Source organism: Enhydra lutris, unplaced genomic scaffold, assembly GCF_002288905.1.
Source record: "Enhydra lutris kenyoni isolate GAN:26980312 unplaced genomic scaffold, ASM228890v2 scaffoldscaffold111, whole genome shotgun sequence".
NCBI lineage: Eukaryota > Metazoa > Chordata > Mammalia > Carnivora > Mustelidae > Enhydra > Enhydra lutris.
This window is the reverse complement of record NW_019154195.1, coordinates 1,222,494-1,250,253: the sequence shown is the minus strand read 5'-3', so window position 1 is coordinate 1,250,253 and position 27,760 is coordinate 1,222,494. Positions and strand designations below refer to the sequence as shown.

At 41.6% G+C, this 27,760-nt stretch overlaps 1 protein-coding gene across 1 annotated transcript in view; it reads left to right on the top strand.

Moving 5' to 3' along the window:
* Window positions 1–6,011: 6,011 nt before the first annotated feature.
* LOC111139603 (NLR family pyrin domain containing 13) overlaps window positions 6,012–27,760 on the top strand; it is a 36,464-nt gene continuing 14,715 nt past the window's right edge. The window contains exon 1 of the mRNA XM_022491923.1: window positions 6,012–6,333. Coding sequence (XP_022347631.1) covers window positions 6,012–6,333 — 322 coding nt within the window. The remainder of the gene's footprint in view (window positions 6,334–27,760) is intronic.

Below are 27,760 nucleotides of genomic sequence, written 5' to 3'. Positions count from 1 at the left end.
TTCATGTGTCTGTTGGCCATTTGTAGGTCTTTGGAGAAGTGTCTGTTCATGTCTTCTACACATTTTTTGGCTTGATTATTGTTTTTTTGGGTATTGAGTTTGATAAGGTTTTTTTTTTTTTTAGTTTGATAGTTCTTTATAGATCTTGGATATCAGCCCTTTGTCTGTAGTATCACTTGCAAATATCTTTCCCATTCTGTGGGCTGCCTTTTAGTTTTGTTGACTGTTTCCTTTGCTGTGCAAAAGCTTTTTACTTGATGAAGTCCCCAAAGTTCATTTTTGCTTTTGTTTGGGATGGGTTTTCATAGCCACCTGATCCGGAGGATATCGTTGTCAGAGAGGCAAGTCTGCAGACCAGTTGCCTCAGGCCTGTTCTTTATTGCCTTCAGTGCTCCCTGGGACTTGAGATGACCAGTGTCTGGGCTGGACCAAGCTCCGAGGGGAATAGCAGTAGGTCTTTTGGGGGGAGGGGCATAAATATTGTGTATAGGCTTCGAGATATTTTGTTTTTTTTTTAATTTTATTTATTTGACAGAGATCTCAAGGAGGCAGAGAGGCAGAGAGAAGGGGGAAGCAGGTTCCCTGCTGAGCAGAGAGCCCAATGTGGGGCTTGATCCCAGGACCCTGAGATCATGACCTGAGCTGAAGGCAGAGGCTTAACCCACTGAGCCACCCAGGTGCCCCATTTGTAAGATTGAACTAAATAGAACTAGAGATAGACCACCCTTGTATATTGGCATTTTTGACTTGTAAATAATACATGTTTAATGTGCACAATTCAATGCATTTGGGGATAGGTATATACCTTGAAATGAGCACCACTGTCGAGGCCATAAACATCCTTCCCTGCCCAAAGCTTCCTCCCACCTTATTTTTGTGATAAGAACACTTAAGACCCACCCTCTTAGCATATTGTAAGCACAAATGCAGTATTGTCAACCATAGGTCCTATGGTGTACATTAGCTCTCCAGAATCTTATTTTAATTGTTTTTGCATTTTTTATTTTATTTTTTTAATTTCTTTTCAGCGTAACAGTATTCATTGTTTTTACACCACACCTAGTGCTCCATGCAATCCGTGCCCTCCCCAATACCCACCACCTGGCTCCCCCAACCTCCCACCCCCCGCCCCTTCAAAACCCTCAGATTGTTTTTCAGAGTCCATAGTCTCTCATGGTTCACCTCCCCTTCCAATTTCCCTCAACTCCCTTCTCCTCTCTAACTCCCCTTGTCCTCCATGCTATTTGTTATGCTCCACAAATAAATTTTTTTTTAATTTTATTTTTTCAGTGCTCCAAGATTCATTGTTTATGCACCACACCCAGTGCTCCACACAATCTGTGCCCTCTTCAATACCCATCACCAGGCTCACCCATTCCCCCACCTCCCTCCCCTCCAAAGCCCTCAGTTTGTTTCTCAGGGTCCACAGTCTTTCATGGTTCATCTCCCCCTCCGATTTCCCCCAATTCACTTCTCCTCTTCTTCTCCTAATGTCCTCCCTGTTATTCCTTATGCTCCACAGGTAAGTGAAACCATATGATAATTTACTCTATTTCACTCAGTATAATCTCTTCCAGTCCCATCCATGTTGATACAAAAGTTGGGTATTCATCCTTTCTGATGGCTGTGTAATATTCCATTGTGTATATGAGCCACATCTGTATCCATCTGTCTGTTGAAGGATGTCTTGGCTTTTTCCACAGTTTGGCGATTGTGGACACTCCTGCTATGATTTTTGACTTTTTTTTTAAACTTAAGATTACAAAAAAAATAAACTAAGTTTACACATGTAAGTGATACCATGTGGTGTCTGTCTTTGTCTGGCTTATTTCACTTAGCAAAATGTCTTCCAGGCAAATTCTTGTGGCAGGAGATTGGCAGATGGGGGAGATAGAGCTAAAAGTTGTACCCTTCTACCAACCTTTACCTAAGATGAATAGGATCTGAGGATCTAATGTACACAGTGCTTGTACTTGATGACCCTGTACTGTATGATTGAAATTTGCTGAGTAGAATTTTTTAAAAATGTAAATTCAATTAACCAACATATAGTGCATCATTATTTTTTGATGTTGGGTTCAATGTTTAATTAGTTGTGTATCACACCCAGTGCCTGTCACATCAGGTTGTCTTTATCCATTCCTCTGTTGAAGGACCTCTCCGCTCCTTATCAACTTTTGGTTCAGACTTGTCTTGATAGCTGCTTAATGCCTTTTGTGTACATCGCAATGCATCCTCTCCCTGTTAGACCCTGAATATCTCCAGTGCTCAGAATGCCTCCCAGTGCCTCTCCCAGGCTCCCCCAGCACTAACCTCTATTCTAGGTTCTGTCATGTTCGCTTAATTTCCGAACTTCATATAAGGATACTATGCAGTGGTGCCTGTTGTGACCTGGTCTCTTCTGCTCGACCTAACAATTATGAAGTTGACCCATAGTGTTGCACAGGTTGGTTGTTTCTATATCTATTTCTGTCTAGAAGGCCAGTGTTTCCCCATTTCCCCATTGCTGGACATTTGGTTGCCTCCACGTGTTTGACTATCATCAGCTAGAGCTGCCATAAACATTCTTGCTCATGTCTTTTTGGATGTGTGCCTGGGAGGGGAATTGCTGGATCTGTGCATGTGTAGCTCTAGGATTTGTGGCCAGGCAGCTGTACACAGCGGTTGTATGTTTTCACACTCCTCCAGGGAAGGTGTGGTTTTTCTAGTTCCACATTGGTGACAACACTAGATGACCGCCCTTACCATTGTAGCTCTTCCTGCTGGGGTATAGAACTCTTCCCCTGTGGATCTAGTGGAAATTTTCTGGCGAGTCCTGTTCCTGGGCCATCTGGAGAACCTCATGTGTGATATGCCTCTCGAAGTGTTCCAAGCATTGGTACAACTAGGATGTTTTTGTAACAGTCGTTGGGGGCAGTGTTCTGTATACCTCAGTTAGGTCAAGCTGCTAATGATGTGGTTCAAATGTTCTATGTTTTATACTTTTTTTCCTACCTGTTCCCTTAAATCTTAAATCTCCAGTTAATCCCCATTTTATTTCTATTTTTGCTTTATGTAGTTTGAAGCTGTATTACCAGGTTCATAAAATTTTAGAACTCCTCTATCTTCCTGCTGGACTAGTCCTACTATAAAATGTCCTTTGTGTTTAGTGATAATTTTGTCTCTAAATGTACTTAGATAATGTTATAGCTATGCTTGTTCTGGTTAGGGTGTGAACACTGCATTTTTTCACATTAACTTACTCTAAATGTCCTATGCCGTGATACTTATCATGTGCCTTTCAGTTTTAATCCCGTTTGACCATGTTCTTGAGTTAGTATTTATCCCATTTATGTTTCTATGATTGCCAACACCTTGGGGTTTTGGTATGTCCTCTTGCTCTTTGTTTTCCGTGTTTTTACTCTTCCTTTGTCGTTTTTCGAAGAAATTGAGTATTTTCTCTTTTACATTCTCTTGTTACAGTGGTTACTGTAGAGAGTTCAGTATTTATCTCTGACTAGTGGTTTGCCTGAGATGATGTCATGACTGATCAATACAAGAATCAAGGAGCAGCTGAGCTTTCTTGACTTCTCATCCTTTGTCACCTGTGTCACCATTTCTGTGTTTTACCACATATGTTATAATGTGTTAATATATATTAATATACAAAACATTTTAATACAATATGTTGTCAAGTGTTAATATTTTTGCACATTCATCCCCACATTGACCATTTCAGTGTCCCTCTTTGTGTTCTGCCATACTTTTTTTTTTTTAATTTCTTTTCAGCATAACAGAATTCATTGTTTTTGCATCACACCCAGTGCTCCATGAAATACATGCCCTCCTTAATACCCACCACCAGGCTCCCCCAACCTCCCACCCCCTGCCGCTTCAAACCCCTCAGATTGTTTTTCAGAGTCCATAGTCTCTCATGGTTCACCTCCCCTTCCAATTTCCCTCAACTCCCTTCTCCTCTCTAACTCCCCTTGTCCTCCATGCTATTTGTTATGCTCCACAAATAAGTGAAACCATATGATAATTGGCTCTCTCTGCTTGACTTATTTCATTCAGCATAATCTCTTCCAGTCCCGTCCACATTGCTACAAAAGTTGGGTAAAAGTTTGGCGACTGTGGCCATTGCTGCTATAAACATTGGGGTACAGATGACCCTTCTTTTCACTACATCTGTATCTTTGGGGTAAATACCCAGTAGTGCAATTGCAGGGTCATAGGGAAGCTCTCTTTTTAATTTCTTGAGGAATCTCCACGCTGTTCTCCAAAGAGGCTGCACCAAGTTGCATTCCCACCAACAGTGTAAGAGGGTTCCCCTTTCTCCACATCCTCTCCAACATTGGTTGTTTCCTGTCTTGACTTTGGCCATTCTAACTGGTATAATGTGGTATCTCAATGTGGTTTTGATTTGAACTTCCCTGATGGCTAATGATGATGAATATTTTTTCATGTGTCTGTTAGCCATTTGTATGTCTTCATTGGAGAAGTGTCTGTTCATGTCTTCTGCCCATTTTTTGACTTGATTATCTGTTTTTGGGTGTTGAGTTTGAGAAGTTCTTTACAGATCTTGGATATCAGTCCTTTGTAGTGTCCTCTGTGAATATCTTCTCCCATTCCATGGGTTGTCTCTTTGTTTTAATGTACATATTGACTGTGAAATGATAACCACAATCAAGTTAACACCTCCACCTCACAGAATTACCTTTCCCCGAGTGGTGAGAACACTTAAGATCTACTTTCTTGGGACACTTGGGTGGCTCAGTTGGTTAAGCAGCTGCCTTCAGCTCAGGTCATGATCCCAGCGTCCTGGGATCGAGTCTCACATCGGGCTCCTTTGCTTGGCAGGGAGCCTGCTTCTCCCTCTGCCTGTCAATCTGTCTGTGCTCGCTCTCACTCCTCTCTCTCTCTCTCTCTCTCTCTCTGACAAATAAATAAATAAATAAAATCTTTTTTAAAAATCTACTTTCTTAGTGAATTTCAAGTATATACTATTAACTAAAGTTACCATGCTGCACATTAGATCTCCAGAATTGTTCATCATGTGACAGAAAGCTAGTAGCTTTAGACCAACATCTCACCAGCCCCTGGCAACTCGGTGTGGGATTGGAAACCTCTTTTCTTAAAGATTTTATTTATTGAGAGAGAGAGAGAGAGAGAGAAAGAGTGCATGCACACATAAGCAGGGGAAGCTGTAGGCAGAGGGAGAGACTGTCTCCCCACTGAGCAAGGAGCCCAACGTGGGACTCAGTTCCAGGACACTGGGATCATGACCTGAGCTGAAGGCAGCTGCCTAACTGATCGCACAGGAGTCCCTGGAAACATCTTTATTTTACCTTCATTTTAAAAGTTTCTCAAATTGCAGTTAACAAACAGTATAATATTAATTTCAGGTATACAATATAGTGATTCAACATGTCCATACAACACCCAGTGCTCATCACAAGAAGCACAGTCCTTAATACCCATCACTCATTTCTCCCATCCCTCCCACCTCCCCTCTGGTTACCATCAGTCTGTTCTCAATAGTTAAGCATCTGTATTTCTTCATTTTTAGAGGATATTTTCACTGGACATGTAATCTAGGTGGGCAGTGTATTTTTTTTTTCTTTGCAGCAATTTAAAGATGTCATTTCATTGTCATTTTTGTACAACAGATAATGTACCTGTGTGTCTCTTGTGTTTTAGAGAGTGCAGTGAGGTGACCAATCAGTGTAGAGTAAGCTGCTCTTTCCTTCTCCTGCACCAGCTGCTGCTCTAAGCACTGGTGGTGCAGCCCAGAACAGATACCGTCTCTGTCCCAAGGAGTTTACATTCTTGCACAGCTGAGAGAGAGAGAAGTGTACAAACACTGGTAGCAGCAGAAACAGGTGCTACTGGGAGAAAGCAGAACAAGTGTGTAGATGCATTTTGGAGGTGGTGACATCCTGGCTTATGGTTTCAACTCTATTCTCTACAGGTTCTGTTCTGTGGATGTAACAGTCCCTGGGCGGAGCTAGAAGTCTTGTGTGTTGGGCAAGATGAGCTCCTCTGTGAATGTCTCCATCAACAATGGTTCCTGTGATAAGCTGCTGTCTTACCTGATGAAGCTGCTGTCTTACCTGATGGGCCTAGATCAGTCGCAGCTGGAGGAATTCAAGCTGTGCCTCCAGTCCCCAGAGCTGCTGCTTGGGAACTTCCAGAAGATCCCCTGGGCAAACTTGAAAGCCAGTGATCCTGTTAATCTGTTAAGTCTGTTGGGTGAATACTTTTCAGAAAGGCAGATATGGGAAGTGACCCTCAGCATCTTTGAGAACATGAATCTGACTTCATTGTGTGTGGAAGTTAGAGCAATACTGAATGGTGAGTGGGTCCACAGGAGGGATGGAGGGATGGGGGGGTACAGAGGGACATCTGCTTTGTGCTCATACGAGCAAGGAGATTGTTGGATTTTTACGGGGCCATGCCAAATTGCTACGCCTGAAAAATCCCCCTGCTGGGCTATGAAAGTTTCAGGTAAAGGTATGAAGGCTACAATGATTGGGAGCTCTAGTCTGGAAGGGAATGGTGATTCTAAGCAGAAAGCGGAAACTGAGAGGTATACTCAGTTGTGTTGCAAACCTTCTTTTGAAAATACAGATTACCTCCTGGAGGGGAGGTGGGTGAGGGGATGGGGTAACTCCATGATGGGCATTAAGGAGGGCACATGTTGTGATGAGTGCTGGGTGTGTCACACAACTGGTAACTTATTGAACACATATCTGAAACTAATGATGTACTATATGTTGGCTAACTGAATTTAAATTTAAAAAAAGAGAAAATACTTCTTCCAATGCAGCTATAGTATTAGGGAATGATTGAAGTGTAACAGGAATTTCATGTTTGCTTACGCAGGATTGTTTTTCCTACAAGGGAAACACTAGGTAAATGCCAACACAACAAAATAAGGGGTGCCTGAGTGGCTCAGTGGGTTAAGCCTCTGCCTTTGACTCAGGTCATGATCCCAGGGTCCTGGGATCAAGCCCCACATCAGGCTCTCTGCTAGGCAGGGAGCCTGCTTCCACCTCTTTCTCTCTCTCTGCCTACTGGTGATCTCTGTCAAAAAAATAAAAATTTAAAAAATGCATCCAGCTGAGCCAAGCCATGAAGGAATATACAAAATGTACATGCACATATACACCTCAAACATCTACCAGCTACCCTAGCACAAGCCACACTCACCCAAAACTTACTGTCTGATTTTAGGTTGCTCGTTCACCTTCACAGATCCTCACAAGCTGTAACACTTCCCACACCTGCAAGCAAATGTCAGGCACTTTTAAATTATTGTTTGATTGATTGATTGTGTTATGGTAGTCACCATAAAATACATCATTAGTTTTTTTAAAATTTCAGTGTTCCAGAATTCATTGTTTATGTACCACACCCAGTGCTCCATGCAATCCATGCCCTCCTTAAAATCCATTCTCCATAAAATACCATTCTCAGGGGTATAGCTCAGTGGGAGAGTATTTGGCTGCATAAAATATCACTCTCCATGGGGGAAAAATGACAGCCTTCCCACTGAGATCAGGAACATGACAAGGATGCCCACTCTCACCACTCTTGTTCAGCATAGAACTAGAAGTCCTAGCAACACCAGCCAGACAACAAAGAAATAAATAGGTATTCACCTCCCCTTCCAATTTCCCTCAACTTCTTTCTCTCCATCATGAGAGACTACGGACTCTGAAAAACAATCTGAGGGTTTTGAAGGGGCGGGGCGGGGGGGAGGTTGGGGGAACCAGGTGGTGGGTATTGGAGAGGGCACGGATTGCATGGAGCACTGGGTGTGGTGCAAAAACAATGAATACTGTTATGCTGAAAAGAAATAAATTTAAAAAATAGGTATTCAAATTGGCAAATAAAATAAAATAAATAAATTGGCAAATAAATAAAAGGTATTCAAATTGGCAAAGAAGAAGTCAAACTCTCTCTCTTTGTGGATGATATGATACTTGATGTGGAAAACCCAAAAGACTCTACCCCCCCCAAACCACTAGAACTCCTACAGCAGCAATTCAGTAATGGGGCAGGATACAAAATCAATGTACAGAAATCAGTTGCTTTCTTATACACTAACAATGAAACTGTAGAAAGGGCAACTAGAGAATCCGTTCCATTTACAATAGCACCAAAACCCACAGGATACCTTGGAATAAACCTAATTTATTTTATTTTTATTTTTTTAAGGTAAAGTGCGTGCTGTGTTCGTGGAGGCACTGCAGTGGCTAGCTAGTTGCCTGGTGTGCTGTTGTATTGGGTAGTTATTTACTGGGACAGTGATGTGTTTCATAACCGGTTAGCAAGTATGAAACTGTGCTACTATTTTTGTTGGAATCCTTTTTCTGAATGTATCACTGATCTCATTTTCCTGTAAAATAAAAACCCATGTGGTTTTTATCCCGTTTTCTCTCTGCAGTGAGCCTTAGGAGCGCATATGCCACTTGATGGCAGAACCAGTTGTCTCTGAGACCGGTACAAAATCGTCCTAACTTTTGGTGGTATCTGTTATGAGCCAGGCATCGATCCTGATGCCTCCTGTGCATTTGTACGTAGTCTTTACTATGCTCATAAGATGTCGTGTTGTCGCACTTTTGCAGACAAGGAAACGGTCCAGAGCTCAAGTGAGTTGCCCAAGGTTACAGAGCTGGTGACTTGAACCCAGGTAGTGGATCTCCAGAGGCTCTGTGCTTGACTGTACACAGCTTCCCTTGCCCCAGAATGAGGGTATGAGTTCTAAGCAGTAGGGATGGGAGCTGGCAATATGATATTTCCCAAATTGGAGATTCCGAGTCTTGGAAATTCAGGCTCTATGGATCTTCAGGTAGGCAGGAGGATGGGGTGGGGATGAGATTTCGCTGTCTACCCACCACCCTTTCTCCATTCCCTCCCCGCTCCCCGTCTTCCCCCTTCATTTGAAATCCCTCATTTACTCTTGTGTAGAATGGGCAGGTGTTGAGCAGAGAGCTAGAGAGTGGCACCTAGAATCCTTAAATCCTGTTGTTGACTGGCGATCCCAGAGGGAGGCGTGTGCACAGAGGAAAATGTCATTTAAGGAAGGACCTCCTTCCTGGCCACTGGTCCTGTATGAGTGCTGTAGAGCCAGACCTGGCACATTGGAAGAGCCCATTCTTCCTCGTCCTTATTTGGCTCCCAGGTGACCTGTGGATGGGGTGTGGCATATGGAGGACCCCTCGCCAGCAGGAAAAAGCCCTAGACCACATCATGTCCTGGCAATGTGAGCGATGATACAAAGATCCAGCAGGTCAGGATAGCCTCCATTTCCCCTTGGCTCCATCTTCTAGGAAATACGGCAGAATGAGAGTGTCTGTGCTTGAACGATGCTGTGTTATGAGTACGTGAATGCGTGTGTGTCTACAAGTGTGTGTGTGTTATCTTTCAGGGGCCCTGGGTTTAGATTTGGTGTCAGAATGTCAGGATTCAAAGCCTCGCCCGTCTAACCAACGATAACTCCGGGCAAATGGCTTACCACTGAGCTCTCTGTTCTCTCTTCTTGAAAACCTGACCAACTGTACCTACCTCTGCATTTCTAGGATGAAATGCTTAGAAGATGAGAAAGTTTTCACACATTTGTTTATCTTTGGGGTAGTTTTCTCTGGATTCCAGGTGCTAGTTTGAGACCATGCCAGATGGCCTGTATCAGAACTGGGAATGTCTTTGTCCCCGCACGGAACCTATCTTCCACCCTACCCAAGATTGTTCCAACAGATTTTGGGTATGTGAATCTGTTATTTCCCTGCAAAAGGGAAGTCAGGACTGGGATTTTTTTTTAATCATTTTTTTAAATTTATTTTCAGCATAACAGTATTCATTGTTTTTTGTACCACACCCAGTGCTCCATGCAATCCGTGCCCTAATACCCACCACCTGGTTCCCCCAACCTCCCACCCCCCAACCTCTTCAAAACCTTCAGATTGTTTTTCAGAGTCCATAGTCTCTCATTGTTCACCTCTTCTTCCAATTTCCCCCAACTCCCTTCTCCTAACTCCCCATGCCCTCCATGCTATTTGTTATGCTCCACAAATAAGTGAAACCATTTGATAATTGACTCTCTCTGCTTGACTGATTTCACTCAGCATAATCTCTTCCAGTCCCGTCCATGTTGCTACAAAAGTTGGGGATTCATCCTTTCTGATGGAGGCATAATACTCCATAGTGTATATGGACCACATCTTCCTTATCCATTCGTCCGTTGAAGGGCATCTTGGTTCTTTCCACAGTTTGGCGACCGTGGCCATTGCTGCTATAAACATTGGGGGTACAGATGGCCCTTCTTTTCACTCCATCTGTATCTTTGGGGTAAATACCCAGTAGTGCAATTGCAGGGTCATAGGGAAGCTCTCTTTTTAATTTCTTGAGGAATCTCCACACTGTTGTCCAAAGAGGCTGCACCAACTTGCATTCCCACCAACAGTGTAAGAGGGTTCCCCTTTCTCCACATCCCCTCCAACACATGTTGTTTCCTGTCTTGCTAATTTTGGCCATTCTAACTTGTGTAAGGTGATATCTCAATGTGGTTTTAATTTGAATCTCCCTGATGGCTAGGACTGGGATTTTTTTAAAAAAGGAATTGTACTTAAATTCTAGGCTATGGTGTTGGCTCTTTTCGTAAGTGGCCCCAGATAGATCTAGAGCCTTCAATTTAATGTATCTAGATATAGAGTGTGGCAGCAAGGCTATAATCTGGAGGGATCCCCTCACTGGGTTTATGTGCAACAGAGGAATGCAATGTGTCATGTAGTTGATGTACAGGTAAATGGAGCTAGTGATGAGGGGATGATCTTAGCTTATTGTGCTATGCTCCTAAGATTCCCCATTCAGTTTCCCTATTTTTAGGAGAGCTGACCCAACCCTGGACAGACCCCACAGGTAGGCTCTGTGAGGCTCCTCAAAATTGGATTTTTTTTTTTTTTTTGGCCAAGTTCACCATGGTAGAGAGTGATGGGTGGTAGTGGTTCAAAGGAACATGCAGCATGAAGAAGCAGCCCAGGTCCCAGCTAGCTACCCAGATCACGTCCTGCAAACCTTAACAACCAGTGGAATTATGAATGTTAGAGCCATGTCTCCGTTAGAGCTGTTATCCCTGTGGGACATTGGCTCGTAGCAGCTAAGCACTGAACAGTAGAATAAGTTATTGCTGTGTGAGTCAGACATGGAAGGGGCCCTTCAGCTCATGAGGAATGGGGCATTCAGAGTGGTTTTGTGGAATATATATAGAGAGGGTCTTGGTTTAGAACCCAATTCTTCGTGCTTTTATTTTTATGGTGCTCTAGTGTGCAGAAATAGAATGTTTTCTATGTGCTGGGCATTCTACATACTTGGGATAAGTAAGCAAACAGAGGCTAGCCATTGTGTCCCTCCTTCAGTGGGGTGAAGAGAGGTACTGAAGGTAAGAAATAAGTACACTACATGGTGTGTTAGGAGGTAACAAAGGGAATGGAAAGAGAAAGGTGAATAGGGAGAGTCTTGGGTGTGTGTTGTAGGGATCAGGTGCAGTGCTAATCAGGACTGCCCAGCACCATTGAACTAAAATTTGAGCAAAGACTTGGGAGAAGAGACAGTGGGTCATATGAGTGTGGGGAGACAGTGTTCCTGATGGGGGGATGGCTGAACCTAAAGAACTTGAGTTGATGGAGCTGGGGGATGTGATTCCTTTGTCTTCAGTCTCAGGCTTGTCAGGGCAGTCCTTGGCTCCGCAGAGAGCATCCATCACTGGCTATTTTCAGCCTGGGTATCTCAATATACCACTATCACTATTTGTTGCAGAGATGACACAATCATGGGAACCCCAAGATCCAAACCAAGAAGCAGCAGAGATGCTGGAAGAAGAAAAAGGTTTGTATGCTACTTTATGGTGATTGTGGACAAAATTGCTTGATGGGTCATCCATTTTGTTGGGTCTCTAATTGTCATCACCTCTGAAATTTTCTTCAATTTATACCATTCCCCACCTGTTCTTGCATTGCTGCTTATTGAATAATAAGTTGCTGTAAACTGGGTAATTTCTGACTCCACTGTCTGTTCTTAGATACCAGTGTCTGCTTCTGGACATTGTGATTTTGTTGCATTAACAGGTAACTGTATTTTTTGGGTACCAGTTGATTGTTGGAGATTTTCATGTTGACAAAGTAATACGTGCAGCTATGGAACAGGCTTGGTTTTCTCAAATATATGTACTGGTGTATAATCCAGAAAGAATCCCAGAAACCTAAAACTTGTAATGAAAAACATCAATCCATTGCTCAACCCTTGAGTTCTGTAGAAGCAACTATATGCTACTCTTGGCTGCCACTTCACTATTTCTATGCTCATAAAGGGGATAACATACACTGCAACCTCTCAGTTTTTCTTTTTTCTTTTTTTTTTCATTAACATATAATGTATTATTTGCCCCAGGGGTACAGGTCTGTGAATCATCAGGCTTACACATTTCATAGCACTCACCATAGCACATATTCTCCCCAGTGTCCATAACCCAACCACCTTCTCCCTAACCCCCTCCGCCCCAGCAACCGTCAGTTTATTTCATGAGATTGAGAGTCTCTTATGGTTGGTCTCCCTCCCAATCCCATCTTGTTTAATTTTTTTCCCTCCCTACCCCCATGACCCCCCACCCTGCCCCTCAAATTCCTCATATCAGAGAGATCATATGATAATTGTCTTTCTCTGATTGACTTATTTCACTTAGCGTAATACCCTCTAGTTCCAACCACGTCATTGCAAGTGGCAAGATGTCATTTTTTTAGATGGCTGTATAGTATTGCATTTTGTGTGTGTGTGTGTGTGTGTGTGTGTGTGTGTGTGTGTGTGTGCGCACGTGCGCGCGCTACATCTTTTTTTTTTTTTTAGATTTTATTTATTTGAAAGAGAGAGTGAGAGAGAGCATGAGAGCTGAGAAGGTCAGAGGGAGAAGTGGACTCCCCATGGAGCTGGGAGCCTGATGTGGGACTCGAACCCGGGACACTGAGATCATGACCTGAGCTGAAGGTAGTTGTTTAACCAGCTGAGCCACCCAGGTGCCAATAAGCCACATCTTCTTTATCCATTCATCTGTTGATAGACATCTAAGTTCTTTCCATAGTTTGGCTATTGTGGACATTGCTGCTATAAACCTCTGGGTGCACGTGACCCTTTAGATTACTACATTTGTATCTTTAGGGTAAATACCCAGTAGTGCAATTGCTGGGTTGTAGGGTAGCTCTATTTTTTAAACATTTTATTTATTTTTTTAAAAATTTCTTCTCATACACTATGGAGTATTATGCCTCCATCAGAAAGGATGAATACCCAACTTTTGTAGCAACATGGATGGGACTGGAAGAGATTATGCTGAGTGAAATAAGTCAAGCAGAGAGAGTCAATTATCATATGGTTTCGCTTATTTGTGGAGCATAACAAATAGCACGGAGGACATGGGGAGATGGAGAGGAGAAGGGAGTTGAGGGAAATTGGAAGGGGAGACAAACCATGAGAGACTATGGACTCTGAAAAACAATCTGAGGGTTTCAAAGGGGCGGGGGGTGGGAGGTTGGGGGAAGCCAGGTGGTGGGTATTATGGAGGGCACGTATGGCATGGAGCACTGGGTGTGGTACAAAAACAATGAATTCTGTTACACTGAAAAGAAATTAATAAAAATAAATAAATGTGTATTTATACAAGGAAAAAAAATTTATTCTCAGTGTTCCAGAATGAAGACCACATCTTCATTATCCATTTGTCTGTTGAAGGGCATCTTGGTTCTTCCCACAATTTGGCAACTGTGGCCATTGCTGCTATGAACATTGAGATACAGATGGCCCTTCTTTTCACTACATCTGTATCTTTGGGGTAAATCCCCAGTAGTGCAATTGCAGGGTCATGGGGTAGCTCTATATTTAATTTCTTAAGGAATCTCCATACTGTTTCCCAAAGGCTGCACCAACTTGCATTCCCACCAACAGTGTAAGAGGGTTCCCCTTTCTCCACATCCTCAATTTTTAACTTTTCGAGGAACCTCCATACTGTTTTCCAGAGTGGCTGCACCAGCTTGCATTCCCACCAACAGTGTAGGAGGGTTCTCCTTTCTCTGCATCCTCACTTACATGTGTTGTTTCCTGACTTTTTAATATTAGTCATTCTGACTGGTGTGAGGTGGTATCTCACTGTAGTTTTGATTTGTATTTCTCTGATGCCGAGTGATGTTGAGCACTTTTTCATGTGTCTATTGCCCATTTGGATCTCTTCTTTGCCAAAACGTCTGTTCAAGTCTTCTGCCCATTTCTTGATTGGGTTATTTGTTCTGGGTAAGTTCTTTATAGATAAGTTCTTTATAGATTTTGAATACTAGCCCTTTATCTGATAGGTCATTTGCAAGTTTCTTCTCCCATTCTGTCCGTTGTCTTTTGGTTTTGTTGACTGTTTCCTTTGCTGTGCAAAAGCTTTTGATCTTGATGAAGTCCCAATAGTTCATTTTCCCCCTTGCTTCCCTTGCCTTGGCAATGTTTCTAGGAAGAAGTTGCTGTGGCTGAGGTCGAAGAGGTTGCTGTCTGTATTTCCAAGGATTTTGATGGCTTCCTGTCTCACATTGAGATCTTTCATCCATTTTTAGTCTATTTTTGTGTGTGGTGTAAGGAAATGGTCCTGTTCCATTATGCTGTCCAATTTTAGGCTATCCAGTTTTCCCAACACCATTTGTTGAAGAGACTGTCTTTTTTCCACTGGACATTCTTTCCTGATTTGTTGAAGATTAGCTGACCATAGAGATAGGGTCCATTTCTGGACTCTGTACTCCGTTCCATTAATCTATGTGTCTGTACCATACTGTTTTGAGGATTACAGCTTTGTAATAGAGCTTGAAGTCCGGAATTGTGATGTCAACAACTTTTTCTTTTTTCTTTGTTAAAGATTTTATTTATTTGACAGAGATCACAAGTAGGCAGAGAGGCAGGCAGAGAGTGGGGCGGGGGAGCAGGCTCCCTGCTGAGCAGAGAGCCCTATGTGGGGCTCAGTACCAGGATCTGAGATCATGACCTGAGTTGAAGGCAGAGGCTTAGCCCACTGAGCCACCCAGGAGCCCCTGGTTTTCTTTTTCAACATTCCACTGGCTATTTCTGGTTCCATAAAAATTTTAGGATTATTTATTCCATTTCTTTGAAAAAAATTGATGGTATTTTGCTAGGGATTGCATTTAATGTGTAGATTGCTTTAGGTAGCATAGACATTTTCATAATATTTGTTCTTCCATTCCATGAGCATGGAATATTTTTCCATTTTTGTGTCTTCCTCAATTTCTTTCATGAGTACTTTATAGTTTTCTGAGTACAGATTCTTTGCCTGTTTGGTTAGGATTATTCCAAGGTATCTTACAGTTTTGGGTGCAATTGTAAATGGGATCGACTTCTTAATTTCTCTTCTGCCTTGCTGTTGGTGTATAGAAATGTGACTGATTTCTGTGTGTTGATTTTAAATCCTGACACTTTATTTCTGTGTGAGTCCCACCAGTTTTAGAGTGGATTTTTTTGGGTTTTCCACATAAAGTATATCATCTGCAAAGAGTGAGAGTTTGACTTCTTCTTTGCTGATTTGGATGCCTTTTATTTCTTTTTGTTGTCTGATTGCTGAATCTAGGACATCTAGTACCGCGTTGAATAGCAGTGGTGATAGTGGACATCCCTGCTGTGTTCCTGACCTTAGGGAAAAGCTCTCAGTTTTTCTTCATTCAGAATGATATTCGCTGTGGGTTTTTCATAAATGGCTTTGATGATATTGAGGTATGTACCCTCTACCCTACACTGTGAAGAATTTTGATCAAGAAAGGGTGCTGTACTTTGTCAAATGCTTTTTCAGTATCAGAGTATCATATGGTTCTTGTTCTTTCTTTTATTAATGTCTTATATCACATTGATTGATTTATGGATGTTGAACCAACCTTGCAGCTCAGAAATAAAGCCCACTTTTTCATGCTGAATAATCCTTTTAATGTACTCTTGGATCCTATTAGCTAGTATATTGGTGAGAATTTTTGTACCCATGTTCACCAAGAGTATTGGTCTGTGGAGCATAACAAATAGCATGGAGGACAAGGGGAGTTAGAGAGGAGAAGGGAGTTGAGGGAAATTGGAAGGGGAGGTGAACCATGAGAGACTATGGACTCTGAAAAACAATCTGAGGGTTTTGAAGGGGCGGGGGGTGGGAGGTTGGGGGAATCAGGTGGTGGGTATTGGAGAGGGCACGGATTGCATGGAGCACTGGCTGTGATACAAAAACAATGAATACTATCACGCTGAAAATAAATTTAAAAATTTTTTTAAAAAGTATTGGTCTGTAATTCTCCTTTGGGTTCTTTGGGTTCGGGATCAAGGTCATGCTGGCCTCATGAAATGAGTTTGGAAGTTTTCCTTCCATTTCTATTTTTTTGGAACAGTTTCAGGAGGATAGGTATTAATTCTTCTTTAAATGTTTGGTAGAATTCCTCTGGGAAGCCGTCTGGCTCTGGGCTCTTGTTTGTTGGGAGATTTTGGATGAGTGCTTCAATCTCCTTACTGGTTATGGGTCTGTTCAGGTTTTCTATTTCTTCCTGGTTCAGTTTTGGTGGTTTATACATCTCTAGGAATGCATCCATTTCTTCCAGATTGTCAAATTTGCTGGCGTATAGTCACTCATAATATGTTCTTATAATTGTTTGTATTTCTTTGGTGTTGATTGTGATCTCTCCTCTTTCATTCATAATTTTATTAATTTGAGTACTTTCTCTCTTCTTTTTGATAAGTCTGGCCAGGGGTTTATCAATCTTATTAATTCTTTCAAAGAACCAGTTCCTAGTTTCATTGATTTGTTCTACTATTCTTTTGGTTTCTGTTTCATTGATTTCTGTTCTGATCTTTATTATTTCTCTTCTCCTGATGGGTGTAGGCTTCCTTTGCTGTTCTTTTTCCAGCTCCTCTAGGTGTAGGGTTAGATTTTATATTTAAGGCCTTTCTTGTTTCTTGAGAAAGGCTTGTATTGCTATATACTTTCCTCTCAGGACTACCTTTGCTATAGCCCAAAGATTTTGAACAACTGTGTTTTCATTTTAATTTGTTTCCATGAATTTTTTTTATCTTCCTTAACTTTTTTTAACTTTTTATTTTTTTTAATTTCTTTTCAGTGTTCAGAATCCATTGTTTATTAAAATTCTTTAATTTCTCAGTTGACTCATTCGTTCTTTAGTAGGATGCTTTTTAGCTTCCATGTATTTGGGTTCTTTTCAACTTTCCTCTTGTGATTAAGTTCTAGTTTCAGAGCATTGTGGTCTGAAAATATGCAGGGAATGATCCCAATCTTTTGGTGCCAGTTGAGACCTGATTTATCACCCAGGATGTGATCTATTCTGGAGAATGTTCCATGTGCACTATAGATGAATGTGTATTCTGTTGCTTTGGGATGGAATGTTCTTAATATAACTGTGATGTCCATGTGGTCCAGTGTGTCATTTAAGGCCTTTATTTCCTTGTTGATCTTTTGCTTGAAGATCAACTCACTGTCCATTTCAGTGAGGGGAGTGTTAAAGTCCCCCCTACTATTATTGTATTATTATCGATGTGTTTCTTTGATTTTGTTATTAATTGGTTTATATAGTTGGCTGCTCCCACGTTAGGGGCATAGATATTTAAAATTGTTAGATCTTCTTGTTGGACAGACCCTTTGAGTATGATATAGTGTCCTTCCTCATCTCTCATTATAGGATTTGGTTTAAAATCTAATTTATCTGTTATAAGGATTGCCACCCCAGCTTTCTTTTGAATTTACTTTTGAATTTACCATTAGCATGGTAAATTGTTTTCCACCCCCTCACTTTAAATCTGGAGGTGTCTTTGGGTCTAAAATGAGTTTCTTGTAGACAACATATTAATGAGTCTTGTTTTTTATCCATTCTGATACCCTGTGTCTTTTGATTGGGGCATTTAGCCCATTTACATTCAGGGTAATTATTGAGAGATATGAATTTAATTCCATTGTATTACCTGTAAGGTGACTGTTACTGTATATTGTTTCTGTTCCTTTCTGATCTACTACTTTTAGGCTCTCTCTTTGCTTAGAGGACCCCTTTCAATATTTCCTGTAGGGCTGGTTTGGTGTTTGCAAATTCTTTTAATTTTTGTTTGTCCTGGAAGCTTTTTATCTCTCCTATTTTCAATGACAGCCTAGCTGGATATAGTATTCTTGGCTGCAAATTTTTCTCATTTAGTGCTCTAAATATGTCATGCCAGTCCTTTCTGGCCTGCCAGGTCTCTGTGGATAAGTCTGCTCTCAATCTAATATTTCTACTATTGTATGTTACAGACTTCTTGTCCTGAGCTGCTTCCAGGATTTTCTCTTTGTCACTAAGACTTGTAAGTTTTACTATTAGATGATGGGGTGTGGACCTATTTTTATTGATTTCTGAGAGGGGGGGTTCTCTGTGTGTCCTAGATTTTGATTCTTGTTCCCTTATCCAAATTAGGGAAATTCTCTGCTATAATTTGTTCCAGTATACCTTCTGCCCTTCTCTTTCTTTTTCCTCTGGGATCCCAATTATTCTAATATTGTTTCGTCTTCTGGTATCACTTATCTCTCAAATTCTCCCCTCGTGGTCCAGTAGTTGTTTGTCTCTCTTTTGCTCAGTTCTTTATTCTCCATCATTTGGTCTTCTATATTATCTCTTCTGCCTCATTCATTCTAGCAGTAAGACCCTCCATTTTTTATTGCACCTTGTTAATGGCTTTTTTAATTTTAACTTGGTTAGATTTTAGTTCTTCTTTTTTTCCAGAAAGAGATTCTCTAGTATCTTCCATGGTTTTCTTAAGCCCAGCTAGCACCTTGATAATCATCAGTCTGAACTCGAGTTCTAACATATTACTAATGTCCATATTGATTAGGTCCCTAGCCATCAGTACTGCCTCTTGTTCATTTTTAAAAATTTTTTTTTATTTTCAGCATAACAGTATTCCTTGTTTTTGCACCACACCCGGTGCTCCATGCAATATGTGCCCTCTCTAATACCCACTACCTGGTTCCCCCAACCTCCTACCCCCCTGCCGCTTCAAACCCCTCAGATTGTTTTTCAGAGTCCATAGTCTCTCCTGGTTCACCTCCCCTTCCAATTTCCCCCAACTCCCTTCTCCTCTCTAACTCCCCTTGTCCTCCATGCTATTTGTTATGCTCCACAAATAAGTGAAACCATATGATACTTGACTCTCTCTGCTTGACTTATTTCACTCAGCATAATCTTTTCCAGTCCCGTCCATGTTGCTATAAATGTTAGGTATTCATCCTTTCTGATGGAGGCATAATACTCCATAGTGTATATGGACCACATCTTCCTTATCCATTCGTCCGTTGAAGGGCATCTTGGTTCTTTCCATAGTTTGGCGACCGTGGCCATTGCTGCTATAAACATTGGGGTACAGATGGCCCTTCTTTTCACTCCATCTGTATCTTTGGGGTAAATACCCAGTAGTGCAATTGCAAGGTCATAGGGAAGCTCTATTTTTAATATCTTGAGGAATCTCCACACTGTTGTCCAAAGTGGCTGCACCAACTTGCATTCCCACCAACAGTGTAAGAGGGTTCCCCTTTCTCCGCATCCCCTCCAACACTTGTTGTTTCCTGTCTTGCTAATTTTGGCCATTCTAACTGGTGTAAGGTGGTATCTCAATGTGGTTTTAATTTGAATCTCCCTGATGGCTAGTGATGATAAACATTTTTTCATGTGTCTGTTAGCCATTTGTATGTCTTCATTGGAGAAGTGTCTGTTCATATCTTCTGCCCATTTTTTGATATGATTATCTGTTTTGTGTGTGTTGAGTTTGAAGAGTTCTTTATAGATCCTGGATATCAACCTCTTGTCTGTACTATCATTTGCAAATATCTTCTCCCATTCCATGGGCTGCCTCTTTGTTTTCTTGACTGTTTCCTTTGCTGTGCAGAAGCTTTTGATTTTGATGAAGAAGAATGAAACTCGACCATTCTCTTACACTGTACACAAAAATAAACTCAGAATGGATAAAAGACCTCAATGTGAGACAATAATCCATCAGAATCCTAGAGGAGAACATGGGCAGTAATCTCTTCGATATCAGCCACAGCAACTTCTTTCAAGCTATGTCTCCAAAGGCAAAGGAAACAAAAGCAAAAATAAACTTTTGGGACTTCATCAAAATCATTTTTTGTGGTGTTTTTACACCTTGTCATTTTATCCAGATAAGAACAGATGAATGAGAGAACAAAATACTAAAAGGGTAGTAATGACCCCTCCAAAATATACACTAATCAAGTCAGAAGAGACCCAAAACCAGGGGGAGAAGAAAGCAGGGTGGGGGACAATAAATAAATAAATATTTATTTATTAGACTGGTGAATAGAACAGAGCCACACTTAATTTTGGTTGTATTTTGGTCTGTTAGAAGAAACTACCTCCCAAAATTTTAAAGAAAAAAAATATATATATACACAAAATAAGGGTAAACATGATTAAGGGATAGAATAAGACTGTAAAGATGAAAATTTAAAAAGCTCCTATAAAAGGAATTGATAAGAAAAGTTGGTTGGAAAAAAAATGGAAAGGATGTGATCAGGCTGGAGACTAGAACAAAGCCATTCACAATATTTAGGGTATATTTGATCTATTAGAGGAAATTTTATCCCAAAAATTTTTTTTAAGATTTTTTTTAAATTTATTTATTTGACAGAGAGATCACAAGCAGGCAGAGAGGCAGGCAGAGAGAGAGGAGGAAGCAGGCTCCCTGCTGAGCAGAGAGTCCGATGCGGGGCTCGATCCCAGGACTCTGAGATCATGACCTGAGCCGAAGGCAGCGGCTTAACCCACTGAGCCACCCAGGCGCCCCTGTATCCCAAAATTTTAAAGAAAAAAACCTATATGTATATAAAAAAAATAAGGTTAAATACAATGAAGGGATAGAATATAATAATGAAAATTTTAAAAGATTATTTTAAAGGTATTGATAAGATAAAATAGTTTGAAAACGTTAAAATAGGAAAGAGGAAAAATTTTTAAAAATATAATAGGAAAAAAATAAAATTAAAAAAAGTTAACTTTGCAAGACTGAAGGATCATGGGGGAAAAGCCATGAATTCTGTATGTTGCTTTCCCCAATGTCAAAGAGGTTACTGCCTATGTTCTCTAGGATTCTGATGCATTCCTGTCTCATGTTGAGGTCTCTCATGCATTTCGAGTTTATCTTTGTGTATGGTGTAAGGGAATGGTCGAGTTTCATTCTTCTACATATAGCTGTCCAATTTTCCCAGCACCATTTATTGAAGAGACTGTCTTTTTTCCACTGTATATTTTTTCTTGCTTTGTCGAAGATTATTTGACCATAGACTTGCGGGTTCATATCTGGGCGCTCTACTCTGTTCCACTGGTCTATGTGTCTGTTTTTGTGCCAGTACCATGCTGTCTGGGTGATTACAGCTTTGTAATAAAGCTTGAAATCAGGCAATGTGATGCCCCCAGCTTTATTTTTCTTTTTCAACATTTCCTTAGCAATTTAGGGTCTTTTTTGATTCCATGCAAATTTTAGGATTGTTTGTTCCAGCTCTTTGAAAAATGCTGGTGGAATTTTGATCAGAATGGCACTGAAAGTATAGATTGCTCTGCGGTATAGACATTTTAACAATGTTTATTCTTCCTGTCTATGAGCATGGAATGGTCTTCCATCTTTTTGTGTCTTCTTAATTTCTTTCATGAGTGTTCTGTAGTTCCTTGGGTACAGATCCTTACCTCTTTGGTTAGGTTTATTCCCAGGTATCTTATGGTTCTTGGTGCTATAGTAAATGGAATCGATTCTCTAATTTCCCTTTCTGTATTTTCATTGTTAGTGTATAAGAAAGCCACTGATTTCTGTACATTGACTTTGTATCCTGCCACGTTACTGAATTGCTGTATGAGTTCTAGTAGTTTGGGGGTGGAGTCTTTTGGGTTTTCCATATAAAGAATCATGTCATCTGCGAAGAGAGAGAGTTTGACTTCTTCATTGACAATTTGGATACCTTTTCTTTCTCTTTGTTGTCTGTTTGCTGTTGCTAGGACTTCTAATACTATGTTGAACAAGAGTGGTGAGAGTGGGCATCCTTGTCATGTTCCTGATCTCAACGGGAAGGCTGCAAGCTTTTTCCCATTGAGGATGATATTAGCTGTGGGTTTTTCATAGATAGATTTGATGAAGTTGAGGAATGTTCCCTCTATCCCTATACTTTGAAGCGTTTTAATCAGAAACGGATGCTGTATTTGTCAAATGCTTTTTCTGCATCAATTGAAAGGATCATGTGGTTCTTCTCTTATTGATTTGTTCTATGACCTTGATTTGCAAATGTTGAACCACCCTTGCAACCCAGGGATAAATCCCACCTGATCGTGGTGGATAATCTTTTTAATGTACTGTTGGATCCTATTAGCTAGGATCTTGTTGAGAATCTTGGCATCCATATTCATCAGTGATATTGGTCTGAAATTCTCCTTTTTCGTTGGGTCTTTGCCTGGTTTGGGGATCAGGGTAATGCTGGCTTCATAAAGAGTCTGGAAGTTTTCTTCTTTAATTTTTTGAAACAGCTCAGGAGAATAGGTATTATTTCTTGTTTGAAAGTTTGGTAGAATTCTTCAGGGAATCTGTCAGGTCCTGGGCTCTTGTTTTTTGAGAGGTTTTTGATCTCCTAGCTCTGAAGTTCTGTGGTTCTCATTGATCAGTTAACTTGGTCTTGGCTGGATGTTCTTGCTGATCTTCTGGGGGAGGGGCCTGTTGCTGTGATTCTCAAATACCTTTGCCCAAGTTGGAGTTGTGCTGCCCTTGCCAGGAGCTGGGCTAAGTAATCTGGTCCAGTTCATACTCCGGAGCTTTTTTTTCCCCCTGAACGCTTACCGTAGAGCTCTGGAGGACAGGAATGAAGATGGCAGCCTCCCAATCTATGCTGGAAGGAGCTGAAAGCTCGAGGCCCCACTCCTCAGTGCACCTCAGTCAGAAGCCATCAATCCCTCCTGTCTCCCTGGTCTCTGGCTGTGCTCCGACCTCACCTGGCCTGTGACCAAGCATTTCTGTCTCTGGCACGTGGCCCCATTTGGAGTCTCCAAACCCAGCAGATTCCTGCCATGCACTCCTGAGCCATTCCTCCCAGAGGAAGGAGGATTTCCCTGGATCTGCTGCTTGTGGTGTCCCTGCTTGAAGAGCAGTGGGCCAACTGTGCCACCGATCACGGTTTAAGGTAACCCTGAGCTGAGGGCCCTTCCTCAGCTCTGTCTCTGCTGTCAGCTTCCCCACTCCAATACCTGGGGGCTGTGCTGCATTCAGGCACCCTGGATCTTTCTGTGACCCCATGGGTCCTGAGCCACACTGTCCCCATGAGGGCTCCACACTCCCCCACATCCTGTTTAGCCTCTGGAGCAACGTCCCTCAGTGGAGCAGACTTCTACAAGTTGGGTTTTGTGCTCTGCTGCTCCACTGCTTGCCGGGAGCTGGCCCTGCCCCCACAATCTATCTTCCCATTGCCTTGGATTCACTTCTCCATCCGTCCTACCTTCCAGAAGGTGGTCGCTTTTCTGTTCCTAGAATTGTTGCTCTTCTCTTTTATCTTCAGTTGAGTTTGTAGGTGTTCAGAATGGTTTGATAACTACCTAGCTGGACTCCTGGGACCTGATGATATCTCAGTCTCCCATTCCTCATCCATCTTGCTCCTTCCTCCAACCTCTTGGTTTTTCAATTATCATGGTAGCTAAATATATCTCCAGTTATTTTTGTGGAGCAATCCATTTTCAGTGTCATGGATATAAATCCGTGCTGAACCATATGATACATCAGGAATACATGTTGTATTTCTTTTCTAGAACCGCTGTAATAAATTTCCACAAACTGAGTGGCTTAAATAATAGACATTCACTCCCTCACAGCTCTGGATTAGTCCAAAATTAAGGTGTTAGCAGGGTCATACTTCCTCCTGGGGCTCACAGGGAGCATTTTCCTTGTTCACCTGGCTTCTGGTGGCATTCCTGGGGTTGTGGTCGCATCCCTCCAGTTTCTGCCTCTCTGGTCACATGGCCACCTCCTGTTTTGTGTCAGAATTCTGTCTCTTGTGAGAATACATTTGACTGCATTTAGGACAATCCAGGATAAGTTCCTCTGCTCACGGTCCTTATGTTTGCTACACAAGATTCTAGGGATTAGGACGTGGACATATGTGTGTGTGGGGGTCACTTTCAGCCCATTACACATGCCTTTTTGGGGGAATCGTTGCCTGTTTTTGTTTGAGTTAACAATTCCTTTTTAACTTTCCATGCAATTAGTATCTCTAAAATCTTTGGGAAGTCTAATGTAATCGTATGTAACAAGGAACCCATCAGCTCTATAGCCACAACTTCTAGACTGTTTCTGAAAGCTGTACATCTTTTCCTAGACAGTACCAGTTGCATGTATTTCCCATCTTGGGACTTGATTTAATCTCAAATTCCATGTTCTAATCTCAAATGTTGTCATCCCCTCTTTTCCCTAGCTTTTACGTCCGTCTGTCTTTCTCACCACTGTTTCAGGGGACCGATGTTATAGTAACTCAGAAAAGTCAGTACGAGGAAATTTCTTTGAAAGCTTGCCTGATGATTTCTCTAGTGCACCACTGATGAACAGCTTGGGGTTGTTGGGTGTAACCAATTTGAGAGTCCTTCTCCTCAATGTTTCTGGTATTCCAATATCCTCTAGTGCCCAGTGTTGACGAATCTTAATAAGTTGTGATTTTTTTTACATTGTATCTGACCCGTGACCTATCTTTTACACTATGAAAGCTTGTGGGGTCCTCCACTCCTGTGTTCCTAAGTGTCACTGGGTAACTAGGTTTGTGGTCTTTACCCTCTTGATTAGATTGGATGCTAAGCGGGACATTTAAATGTAAAAATGTGCTCTTCTGCTCTCAAATAGCCTTGAGTTATCTTTTTTGGCATTACTCATTTCTTCTCTGTTCTTTTTCTACAACTCTAATTAGGTGTTGTGTTTCCTATCCAATCATAACTTTTTTTAATGAAATTGATTTTTTTTTTAGTATAGTTGACACAATGTTACATTAAGTTCAGGTTTACAACTTAGAGATTCAGTAAGTTTATACACTATGTTGTGTTCCCTGTGTCATTACCATCTGTCCGTTATATCGCTATTACAGTATCATTGTGCTGTGCTGTGCCTTTTATTCCTGTGACTCATTCATTCTGTAACTGGAAGCCTGTATCCCTCCTTCACCCATTTTGCCCATTCCCCCCAATCATAACATTTTAATCCCATGCTACCATCTGTTTTTGTTAAAGCCATTTGAAAGATTACTTCAACTTTCTACCATACCTTCCATGAAGCCTATTTCATCAATAATATTTTATTTTATTTTTAAAAACAATGGCTGTGTTTTAAGATTTTATTTACTTATCAGAGCGAGAGTGACAGCAGAAGTAGGGGGAGTAGCAGACAGAGGGAGGAGGCGGCTCCTGCCAAGCAAGGGAGGATCCCAGCGTCCCAGGACTCTGGGATTACGACCTGAGCTGAAGGCAGGAGCTTAACCAACTGAGCCACCCAGGTGTCCCCATCAATAATATTTTTAATATCAAAACTCTTTTTTGAAAGATTTTATTTATTTATTTGACAGACAGAGATCACAAGTAGGCAGAGAGGCAGGCAGAGAGAGAGGGAGGGGGAAGCAGGCTCCCTGCTGAGCAGAGAGCCCGATGCGGGGCTCGATCCCTGGATCCTGGGACCATGACATGAGCCGAAGGCAGAGGCTTTAACCCACTGAGCCACCCAGGTGTCCCAATACTCTTCTTTTGTTTGTTTGTTTAAGATTTTATTTATTTATTTGTCAGAGAGAAAGAGCACACAAGCAGGCAGAGAGGCAGGCAGAGGCAGAGAGAGAAGCAGGCTCCCTGCTGAGCAAGGAGCCCGATGCAGGGCTCGATCCCAGGACCCTGGGATCATGACATGAGCTGAAGGCATCGGCTTAACCCACTGAGCCACCCAGGCTCAGTGTATCAAAACTCTTAACTCTATTTCTGCTTGTTAGTATTCTTTTTAATGTAATATAATTTGAATTTTTTTTCAATTTTTGGAGCACTTTTTGGTTCCTGGAGGTACATGTTTCTTGGTTAGAGTAAAGTGACTGTACAAGCAAATATAAATGGTACAATGTGCTTAATATTTCAAAGTTCCTCCTATATAATCAATTAATTCTACAAAGGTAGCTAGCTTCAAAATTTGGTATTTGTTCTTCCAGCTTTTCTTCATGAATTAGATTATATATATCCATTTATGCTGCCTGTCATTAGTTACCTTGATCATATCTTTATACAAACCTATCAGCTTCCAGAGTGCCTGGGTTACTCAGTGGGTTAAAGCCTCTGCCTTCTGCTCAGGTCATGATCTCAGGGTCCTGGGATCGAGCCCCGCATCAGGCTCTCTGCTCAGCGGGGAGCCTGCTTCCTCCTCTCTCCCTGCCTGCCTCCCTGCCTACTTGTGATCTCTGTCAAATAAATAATCTTAAAAAAAAACCCTATCAGCTTCCCTCTTTAATAGTTATTTAATATACCGTTGCGTGCGTATATCATGGCCTGTAGCTTGCTCTGTCCTGTTGGTAGAAATTTAGGCTTATGGGTGTGTGTGCGTTAAATAACACTGATAAACATCCATGAGTGTGCATCTGCAAGTATTTCTGTAGAAGATGAGCCTAATCTAGAACTCCCAGGTCAAAGCACGTACAGAATTGAAACTTTGATGCAGCTAAACTGGTCTTCTGAAAGGCCACAAAGGTATACCACAAAGGTATACCACAGAGTTATACTACAAAGGTATAACATTGTGTCCCTAATGACACTTTAGGTGTTTGTTTTACTGTCCTGCTCTCAACAGATTCTTTTAAAAATTTGCCAACTTGATAAAAATATTGCCCTGATTTAATACTTGGTTTGCATTTGTTGTGTGAGTGAGTTGAAAACTGTAATTGCTTTTAGCCTGTTTATTTCTTGCAAAATGACCGTTTATTCTCCCCTTTTATTTTTCTTCTGGGTGCTTGCTCTCTTCATTGACTCATAAGAACACGTTGCATATAGAAAATGAATGACCTCTTGGTGGGTCCCGTAGATGGCAAGTGTTCTCCCTCATATTGTTTTTCTCTTTCAAGTTGACGTGTTGTTTGTGTTCTGCTTTGTATCTTCTGGATGGCAAGGTTCCTTCTTCCCTTGGCTAGGTGGGGGCGGGGAACAGGAAGGGTACCCCTGCGATGGCTGCCACCTGAGCGTAGATCACATGTTCTCTAGCTCTTGCGTGGGAGAGAACAGAGTGCTGGGTGAGGTAGATCGTCTTGTTCTGAGGAAGAAGGTCCTACATATGTCCCACCTTTGGTCCATAAGACCCATTTCTTAAAGGTTGTGTGATCAAGTCTTGGGGTTTAATCAGTCCAGAACAATGGTCCTTGTTTGGAGATGGGGTAAAGCTCTGCAAGGCTGGGTATTTGAGGAGTGCCAGCTTTCAGAGACCTTCGATGATCTGAACAGGAAGGACCCCACCTCCGGAAGATGAACTTTCCCTTCTGGTGGATAAAAGAAAAATGGTTTTCCATTCTTTACTGCTTATTTGGGACTTACACAAGGGAACTGAGGTTCAAAGAAGTTGAAGTATCCACAAAGCATTGTAACCCTAAGTGTCACTATTGTGTGATTCCTACTATACTATTCTTTCCACCAGAAACGTGTTGTGT